The 10,539-nt window shown below is 38.4% G+C and overlaps 1 protein-coding gene across 1 annotated transcript in view; it reads left to right on the forward strand.

Moving 5' to 3' along the window:
* Window positions 1-10,136, forward strand: part of TET2 (tet methylcytosine dioxygenase 2) — a 24,654-nt gene extending 14,518 nt beyond the window's left edge. The window contains exons 6-9 of the mRNA XM_009273562.2: window positions 886-975; window positions 3,585-3,722; window positions 5,198-5,558; window positions 6,865-10,136. Coding sequence (XP_009271837.1) covers window positions 886-975; window positions 3,585-3,722; window positions 5,198-5,558; window positions 6,865-8,276 — 2,001 coding nt within the window. The 3' untranslated portion in view covers window positions 8,277-10,136. The remainder of the gene's footprint in view (window positions 1-885; window positions 976-3,584; window positions 3,723-5,197; window positions 5,559-6,864) is intronic.
* The last annotated feature ends 403 nt before the right edge of the window (window positions 10,137-10,539 follow it).

A 10,539-nucleotide genomic window follows, 5' to 3' on the forward strand; every position in this document is an offset into this window, starting at 1 on the left:
TCAGCCCCTCCTCATAAGACTTGTTCTCCAGACCCCTCACCAGCCTCGTTGCCCTTCTCTGGACACGCTCCAGCACCTCGATGTCCTTCTTGCAGTGAGGGGCCCAAAACTGAACACAGTATTCGAGGTGCGGCCTCACCAGTGCCGAGTACAGGGGCACGATCACTTCCCTTTTGAATTTGGGATTCTCATCCTGAGAGGATGGGGAACAGCTCTGGAGTATGTTATTAGAGTACTTCATTTTTAGAGAGCCCTTCATTTTGAGAGTGTGTACCTCTCCTTATAGAAAAAAAGAAGTGTGGTCATTCCTACTTCCATATCAGTAACTACTGGACACGTCCACAATTCTTCATTGCTTAAGAACTGGGAACTTTTTGAAGTCTGAAGTATTTAAATTATTTTAAACTGCTGCATGAAAAGATATTTCAGTGTGTTAAAGTGCTGTCATTGCAATGTGCAAAACCCTTAAATTAGCCAGATTTACTTGAGGGACCATTCTGATATTATTTCTCTCAAGCTTTCTGAAGAGTATTATTTTCCCAAAACTCCAATAGGGAAAATAATGAGGGTCATCATGCTTGGATCTAAAACATCTCCATGTTGAAGAATGTGATTCTTTTTAACATAAACCAAATTAAGATTATAGTATGTGATGTCTTCTTGCAAGGATCACACTACACTACTTTACTACTTCATTACTTTAAAGGCTGTAAAACAATAAAATTAAAAGGAGATTCACAACAGTTATTGTCTAAACAAGAATGACAATGGTCTAGGCCTTTACACAACTATCAGTGTAAACATAATTGCGTAAAGACCCTAACTTCTTAGATCCCATACATACAGTATGGAAATGTCACTGAACTCTATTTCATCTCCTTACAGGAAGAAAAACTAGAATCCAATTTGCAGAATCTGTCAACCCTGATGGCACCTACCTACAAGAAGCTTGCACCTGATGCATATAACAACCAGGTATGCTGGGGAAAAAAGGAATCAGAGCAGTCATGGAAATAACCTGTTTTTTACCACACTTCCCACTGCTTCAACCTTGCGCCAAACCATGACGTACATTTTGTGCTAGCACTTGGGGGGTAAAGATGAATGGAAATGAATAAGTCCACTTAAAATTCTTTCAAAAGTAAAACAAGCAGAATTTGGTCCACTAAATAGAACTAATCTTTTCACCTACATCAACACAATAAAATTACTTCACGCTTGAGCAGAACTCTTCAGCTCTACAACACAAATTTCTGGATTTAACATGATTCACCAGCTAAACTAGCAAAACAGCCATGAAGATGGTGTGAGATTGGCAACAGTGTCAGAAGGCAGTGTATCATACTGCACTCGAGTCCTGAAGCCACAGTTTCAGTTCTGCTCTCTCAAGTGGCAGATGAATTTAGTTTTCACCAAAATAGCCATTACAAACATGCTTTTCAAGCGAAGTTTCATATTTGAACACGCTCAGTCCCACATATGCACACAAGTGCCTGCACCAGCCTTCTTGCATGAGGAGATCGTGAGTGCATATTTTCTGTGAAGCAGTGTTCACAGATACTAGCACATTCAAAGCTTTTATGAGGTTCCCAGTTGTGGCTGTCTCTCATCTGCATTCCTTTACCAAACGTCTTTCAGGTATTTGCATCAAAATTTGACAGCATACCCCTTGCAAACACATAGCTGTTGGCCTTCATATTCGTTGCTCAGATTCACTACCATTACAAACATTCACAGAACTTACAGTCTCCAAACTATCAGCATCACTGCAAAATATGACATCTTTCTTTCCTGTTGACAGCATTATGCTGCAGCAACCAGCACAAGACAGAGTTTCAACATTTTCAACTGTAATGGAAACACTAAACTAACACAAAATTGTCCATTTTTATTTGCTGTAAAACTCACTCCCTTACTGCATATTTAGCAGCAACTAGACAGGGTAAGCAGATTCAGTACAGACTTACCCAATTTCACTTACCTGATCAGATAATGTTTGGAGACTCATTATGGAGGAAACTGTGGCTGTGTGCCCACTAGCTGTGGTTATCTGTCCAAGTATCTGAGAGACATTCTGCAAGAGAAGAAAGGAGGAGGAAGAAGCAACAATGAGGGGGTGGTGAACAATAAAATGTTTCTTTGCTTGGGCTGCTTTTCTTTTCCCGCAAAAATTTGCAAAAGAACTTTTCTCCATGTAAGCCGTGGTCCTGCCTGACACTTGTTGAAAATACATGCTTTTACACGTTTCAGTTTTTACCTTGTGTAATAAGGCATGTGTGTACCTTGGCCTATTTCAGGAATTTCATGCAGACCTTGTATTTGTGGGGAAACCCTGATCAAGCTACTGTCAGTGGCTTTAAAGATAGATGATCGAGGCCTAATTTGTATGGTATTGTAAAAGGTTCTAAAACCAAAAAGCCCTAAAACCTATCCCTCTTTGAATCCTGAAAAGAAATTCCAAATTCCGAGATTTATTTTAATCCAAGTCTGGATTGCTACTGGATCAAAATCTAGAAGTGGAAAGAGTCTGTTTTTCCAACTGAACGCAACAGAACATCTCAGAGAACAGTTGCACCAGTATACTTTAATCAGACAATTATAGTCTGGCTAACGTTTCAGACCACTCTCGTTTAATTCCAGAGAAGTTTACATGTTTCAAATTTTGTTCTGCTTTTATTTTCAGATTCCAGAGAAGTAAATACTCCAAATTTTTAAAATAAAGGTCTGTGAGCAAACTGTGAGCAGACATGTTTTTAGTGATCTTGGTTCAAGACTTCGCAAAACTTCTAATTTCACCTCAACTTAAAATGGGATCCATTAAGTTCCATTAAGTGCAGATTTTTTTGCATTCACTTGAAAGGTTCGGGAATTTCAGCAAAGCATTTTACAAGCATGGTTTCATTTTTAGTTTTCTAAATAAAATATGAAACTCATTTATTTCAGGCTTCATCTTCCATTACAAAATCCTTTCTTTTTGTGTAAGATTTATTGTTGCATTATCAACTCTTTGTGAAGCTCCTTAATAATGAGTGCATGGGTAGAAAGTACTGTCTCGACTGACTTATCTCTCTTTTTGGTCAGGGGTTAGAGTTGTACTTAAGCTAATGAAATACATGTTTAACGTGCCAAAATATTACAAATCAAAAAGCAAATTATTATTTTTCATGAAGTCATTATGAAGTCAGTTTTCTAAAGCCATTTTCCCTTTATAGCTTGGTATATTTCCAGTCTACACAAACATATCACTATTACAGTGCCAGACGCTGAAACCATGCGCTGCATTTGTCATGTAAAAACACCAACCACTGGCAGAGAATCAAAAGTAATACGCAAGGAAAAGTATTATTGGCCATTTTCACAATCACGCCAGAGACAGAAGGTAACAGGGAACAAAGCAGCAAGGAATGAAGTACAGGTACAAAATTGCCATCAAATTGCTTGATTTTATTTGCCTTCAAGATCTGTATGTTGCCACCTCCAAGATGTTAGGAGACTTGCATGTTGTCACGGCAGAGCATTCAGTGCTAATTCTGTGTACTGGAGCATCCAGCTCGGTTGCAGTGATACCTGTCATCTCTTTCCAGATCGAGTATGAACACAGAGCACCTGAGTGTCGCCTGGGTTTAAAAGAAGGTCGCCCATTCTCAGGGGTCACTGCCTGCCTGGATTTTTGCGCTCATGCTCATAGAGACTTGCACAATATGCAGAACGGGAGTACACTGGTAAGTCTGTGATGCATGTAGCCTTCTTACTCCAGCACTAATTTCACATATATAATTAATTCATTATCTCCCGTCTGTTTAAATATAAACTTGCGTAACACCGATTGCTACAAAAAGAAACATTAAGCGGTAATTGAGCTAACTTATTACCCCCTACATAATTTTTCATTCAAATGAATGAGACTTATGGTGTATTAACGAAAGGTTTAATATAGAAATGGTAAAAGAGAAGCTGTGGAGACAATGGAAAGAAGGTCCCAGCAGGGCTGAAATGCCTGTTTCAGCATTCCTGTCACAAAATGGTTTATATTTGTCCTCTTGAAACACTTTTTTTCTAGCAACTTTGGATTTTATGTTCTAATAAAATAAAAATGGAAACAAATAACTTCTTTCCAAGAGAGTTTTGAAAGTTGTGGATTTCATTCCTGCTTGGGATGAGCAGAAAGTCTGCAAGCCTTGCCATCCTTTGTATTGTACATGCGCCCTTTACTCTCTTCAGTTCTGATCTCTAGCATGTACAGCAAAGGTTCTGTACAAGATACCAGAAAAACAAGCTGGTTTTCAATGTGTATTGGATTATTTCTGTTCCCTGCTTACTCTCTCTGTGACAATGCGGTTGGGGTAAACATGAGAAAGAATAATCTTCAGCTCTGAATAATCATCATGGTTGTAATTTGAAGCAACTACCTAGATTCACAGTGCAGCTCTTATTACAACCAAAGATAATATCTACTTTTTTAAAACCAACTCAATTTCTCCTGTTTCCAGGGTCTGACTTAATTGACAAGTCAACCACCACCAATACAATATATATTTCTAGCTGAGCTTTCTTCCTCAAACTGGCTGATGCAAAGATTTTGCTGCAGAATATGTCTGTATCAGCATCTTTTTTTCCACTGAGATGCTCCCAGTATGTTTTAGCTGGAGCTAACACAATGAGCATGCTGCATGACACAACAGTAACTTCCTTAAATCTCATTATTAACATTACAGTGACTTGCTCCTTTGCGAAGTACTGGAAGTTGCCATTGTAAGGGGGTGTGAAATACAGTGGCGATATGTTATATTGCACACTATTTCTAATAGGTAGCTAGCTAATGTATTATATTGAAAAAATCTTCAGGTGAGTACAAAGTGCCAGGTTCCACTGTTTTAGTTCTCTGGCCACGGTACAATGGATCACACAGTTTATTTCACGTTAGGGTAATCCCTAACTATATTGTTCATTTCAGCACAAGAAAGAGACATATATACTTTCTGTTTCCATTAACACTGTCCAACAGAGCAATGGAAGAAATGAAATTGCAGGCTTGTTGTAATATGCATAAATCGCACAGAAACTTACAGTTTACAAATAGCTTGCCAGATGCCAACGCCGACAGTGGCAGGGCAAGGTAAAATTCACAGGCTAGTATTTCAGATCTCTTCATCTCAGACTGGTTTGAGAGAGTTACTCTAACACACCTTTCCGACAGGTTTGCACACTAACTAGAGAAGACAATCGTGAAATTGGCCAAACACCAGAAGACGAGCAGCTCCACGTGCTCCCGTTATACAAAGTCTCTGATGTGGATGAGTTCGGAAGCACTGAAGGCCAGGAGGAGAAGAAGAGGAATGGCAGTATCCAGGTCCTTACCTCCTTTCGCCGAAAAGTAAGGATGTTAGCAGAGCCCGTTAAGACGTGTCGGCAAAGGAAGCTAGAAGCAAAGAAAGCAGCTGCAGAAAAGCTTTCCTCCTTGGAGAATGGGTCTAGCAAAGCTGAAAGAGATAAGTCTGCTGCAGCACGCAACAAGCAAGGCAACTCTGAGGCGGCAGGTCATGCAAAGCAGCTAGCAGGTAAACACATGAATCTGGTCGGGATCTTTATCAACAGCGGTAAGCTTCCTAGAAATCAGGGCCATTTACAATAAGTCTCAAGAAAACCATTATTCTCAGCCCAAGAACAGTTTAAAGTAAAAAGGAAAGAGAATTCTTGAAAGTAAATATCAATACTGTGTATTTATAAATACTAGAGTGCCAAATTGTGGTTAACTGTGGAGAAGCAAAAAAAAAAAAAAGTTGTATGAGAAATCCTTTATTGTTGGATAGTTAGCACCTGTAGAAATCTGGTGCTTTTGCAAACTCTGCTTGCCATCCAGCGTATCGTAAAGTACTTTTAAAAGACTAGTAGTGCTAGAAGCTGTGAAGAGAAGTGTGTGATGCTGCTGCCAAAGAAAGAATGACCTACACATCACTCACTGTCTGCCACTGTTACAGAGAACCTCCTAACTTGAGGGGATTCAAGCCTAACCTCTTTACCACTATTTATACTCTCTGCCTCAAGACCAAAAGCAAAGCAGGTTCTTCCATAGTGGAGTAAGAGTTTAAAAATCCACTTAACAATCCCTGGCAGTTTTCATCAGTAAATTTGAGAGTCCTGAGCAAAGGAGTTCATCATGACTATTTTATTGTTACAGCAACTTTCTCAGAGAGGGAAAAAGCAATACATCCAAGGCCACTCAGAAGGTCACTGAAATACCTATGAATAGAAGTCAGCTGTCCCATGACCCAGGCTAGGGTTGTAACCATTAAACAATGCCATTTCACTTTAATGAATGATGTTTTTGCTCTTATGTCTTCAGTTAATCTCACCTGTTACTGAACTGTTCTATCAGTGAATGTCACCGTTGGTTTTTTACATAAAGCTAGGGACATTTTTTTGAGACAGTTCTATTAATATAGATGAGAAGAATTATTTATTCTTGGGGAAAAGAAGGTCACCTTGTGCACGGCTGTTTGGGAGCACTTTGATGCTCCATTTCATGGGCTACTTAAATGATGATTCAACTCTTTGGATTTTGTGCATGTGACTGAACAGATTGCACTGTCCTCTTTTTCCCCATTGCCACTAGCATCTGATCTCACTGGATACATGCCAAAAAGGATGAGTAGCCTTAGTATTTATTCAGCTCCTTAAAGCATGGTATTTGAGAAAGGAGAAAGGGAACCTCTGTTAACGTATCATATGATATACTTTCTTAGAAATTTCATAGATATGTATCATGAAAAGTCTATAAAGTATGTAGTTTGTTGGGTGTTGGTTTGTTTTTTTTTTAAAAAAGCTTGTTTGTTGTGTGGTTTTTTTTTCTTTTCACATCTACAGATCTTTTACGTCTTTCAGGACCAGCCACACAACAACAACAGCAGCAGCAACATCCACAGCGCACTCTCCCTAACAACCCTCAGTCAAATCCTATTAACTCTTACTCGGGTTCAGGTTCTGCAAATCTCTATGTAAGGTTGCCTAACCCAGCCAATGCTTATCCAAGCTCTTCATACACTTCAGATCCCTATGGAGGGTCCAGTCCCCTGAACCTCTATACAACCTCATCGCAGCCTGCGGGGTCTTATTTGAATTCTTCCAGTCCCATGAACCCTTATTCAGGATCATTAAGTCAAAATAACCAATATCCACCCTACCAATGCAATGGAAACATACCTATGGACAACTGCCCCTCTTACTTGGGCTCCTACCCTTCCCAGCATCAGCACATGGACTTGTATAGTTGCCAGAGCCAAGACCATATGTCTAAACTAAGTCTACCACCCATTCAAACATTATACCAGCATAGGTTTGGGAATAACCAGAGTTTTGGTCCCAAGTACTTGAATTATGGAAACCAAAATATGCAGGTAGACTCCTTCAGTAATTGCACCATTAGACCAAATGTACACCATGTGGGGTCTTTTTCCGCTTACTCCACCCATGAGGCTGACGGCCATTTTATGGAGGTTGCCTCAAGGTTAAAATCTAATCTGAGTAATCCGAGCATGGATTATGCCTCCATGAGTAAAACCAGTGAACATCATCATGTGCAACCCCCTCCACATTTAGCACATGACTACCATTCTGCTCCAAGTATGTTTAGTGGTCCTCCTAATTCACTGCATCTCCAAAATAAGGATAGTGAAATGATTTCACATGCAGTTAATGGTTTGTCTAACATGCTTCCAGGTCAAAACCATGATAGGACTACTCCCCAGGGTGGTTTAGATAAAACTGATGTGCTGAATCCAGAAAAAGCAGAGGATCCTGATGAAGTCTGGTCAGATAGTGAGCAGAGCTTTCTGGATCCAGAAATTGGAGGAGTGGCAGTTGCTCCATCTCATGGGTCAATTCTCATAGAGTGCGCAAAACGAGAGCTCCACGCAACGACTCCCTTAAAAAATCCCAACAGGAACCATCCCACCAGAATATCCCTTGTCTTTTACCAGCACAAGAGTATGAATGAGCCAAAACACGGTCTGGCTCTGTGGGAGGCAAAGATGGCTGAGAAGGCAAGAGAGAAAGAAGAGGAATGTGAAAAGTACGGTCCAGACTACGTGCCTCAGAAATCTTACGGCAAAAAAGCAAAGCGGGAGCCTGCTGAGCCACACGAACCCTCAGAGCCAACGTACGTGCGCTTCATCAAGTCTCTTGCACAAAGGACACTGTCGGTCACCACAGACTCCACAGTAACTACATCTCCATATGCCTTTACACGGGTTACAGGGCCTTACAACCGATATATCTAACATCACACCTTTGTTCGTTACCTCATTTGAAAAAACACCTTGTCAGTAGGGTAGTTCTTCTTTAGGTTTTGGGGAAGGCAAGGGTGGAGAAGAAAACAGTGTTTTTACAAAACTCATCGGTGGAAAAAGCCTCAGCACACCAGCAAAAGGAGGTAATCTCACTAGCGCACTTATTTTCCACTGATTTTTAAGTGGTCACAGATGGCACGTAGGAAACAAGACCAAAGCATCCTATGCAAAAACAAAAACAAAACACAAAAGTGTTTCACAATTTACATCTGAAAACACTGGCTCCGTTACAGAGAGAGATAATCTGCAAATGGATTTTTTTTTCCTTACAGTTTTGCACATCTGTGGCCACTTTTAATGTCATCAAGTTTGCATAGTCATGGAACAGGAGCAAAAAAAAACCCTGAAAAAATAATGCTGTAGTATTACAACTGCAGGAATCTTAAAATAACATCTGGTGCTGAATCTATGATGTACTGAAATACTGGAATTATGGCTTTTTAACATGCAGTTTTTACTGTAATCTTATTAGTCTCTTGATTTTATTTAACAAAGTAGATAAGTATAAAACATAATGAATAGACAGCAAAACACTGAATTTGTTTGGATATTCTAAAACCATGGTGCTATCTAAGAGAATGGTGTCTTTATTTTAACAGTCAAACATTTAATGCCTTTATAACAAAATGTCAATGATGTAGTCAAATGGTCTTCAACAACAGGGAGGACCTTTTCATTCATGTATGTATTGAATTTACCTGGTGTTAAAATAAGCTTACTTTTTAACATATGGGAATTACAAAGACCTCTGGATTTTGCTCATCCAGTCAAGTCCTAGAAAAGGACAATAAAATATATAGAGAGATATTTTTTTTTAAATAGTGTTTCAAAAGCACTTTGTCTACCTAAGCTTGGCAACTTGAACAATGCTAAGGTACTAAGACATTAAAAAAAAAAAAGAGTTTACTTTGATTTTAAAATGCAAAGATAATTTTTTTAAACTAAAAAAGCTTTTAAATACTTTTGTTTTAGCCGTGCATCTGCTAGTGGGCTACATATCCATTTTTAATACAGTCAGTTACGGTAAAAATGGGGCTTACTGGATATAAGGGAATACTTTAGTACACAAAACACATGTTTTTCTGGTGCTCATCTCACAGCTATACTGTAAACTGTTTTCTACAATTATTATGACAAGTTCATTGCTCAAATATGTACAGTTTTAAGGAAAGAATTTTATATTAACCACAAGTAATAATTAGCAGCATGCGACAGACTACAACTAGCTAGCTTGGGCTTCTGCTGTTTTTAAAGATCTGTATGCTCTTCAAATATTGAATGGCAGATTGCTTTTGTGTTGATAATTATGTACATTGTGGTGTAAGTCATTTCTCGGTGCAAGTGTCCTCTTTCCCAGGAAGATTGAGCAGACCGATGCCTACACAAGATGAATGAAACAGGGTTAGTTCTGTGTGATTCCGTTGATTAAATAGAAAAAAAAAAATAGGCAGCTGGCTTGCTGTGGTGGTTTTAAATCGTTAATTTCTATTAAAAAAAAAGCAGGAGAGTTGTATAGTAAATTAAATTGTAAACAAAACTTTTTTTAACGCAATGCTTTAGTATTTTAGTACTGTAAAAATATTAAATCTATATATATTTGGGTTTTGAGCTGAATTCACATCATGGTGCTACTCAGCCTGCTACAAATATATCATAATGTGAGCTAAAAATACATTAAAAGGTTTGAGTGATGTTCCTACTTGTCATATACCTCAACACTAGTTTGGCAATAGGATATTGAACTGAGTGTGAAAGTTTATATATTGTATACCATCTTTTTCCCCCAATAGCCTTTGAAAAAAACAAACAAAAAAAAACAAAACAAAAAAAAACTCTCTCAATACTTGACATTTTAGCAAGTATAACTTGAACTTCAACTTTTTTTTTCTTTTTTTTTTTTTGTTCTAAAAATTCAGGGATATTTCAGCTCATGTTCTCCTATGCCAACGTGTCACCTGTGTGTATGTAAAGCTGTTGTAGGTTAAATATATTATTCTTGGGTTTTTTTGTTTTGTTTTGGGTTTTTTTTCAGGGATTTAATGCTTTTCTTTTGAATCCCTTCTCTAATTTTTCTTGTACATGTATTGATGTAACTAAAACTAATTTTGTAAATTTGTTAGCTCTTTTTATTGTAATGAAAGCATTTAAGAGATTTAGAATGTTTTGCCTGTTTCAGATGAATAAACAAAAAGAA

This window comes from Aptenodytes forsteri, unplaced genomic scaffold, assembly GCF_000699145.1.
Source record: "Aptenodytes forsteri isolate BGI_AS27 unplaced genomic scaffold, ASM69914v1 Scaffold93, whole genome shotgun sequence".
NCBI lineage: Eukaryota > Metazoa > Chordata > Aves > Sphenisciformes > Spheniscidae > Aptenodytes > Aptenodytes forsteri.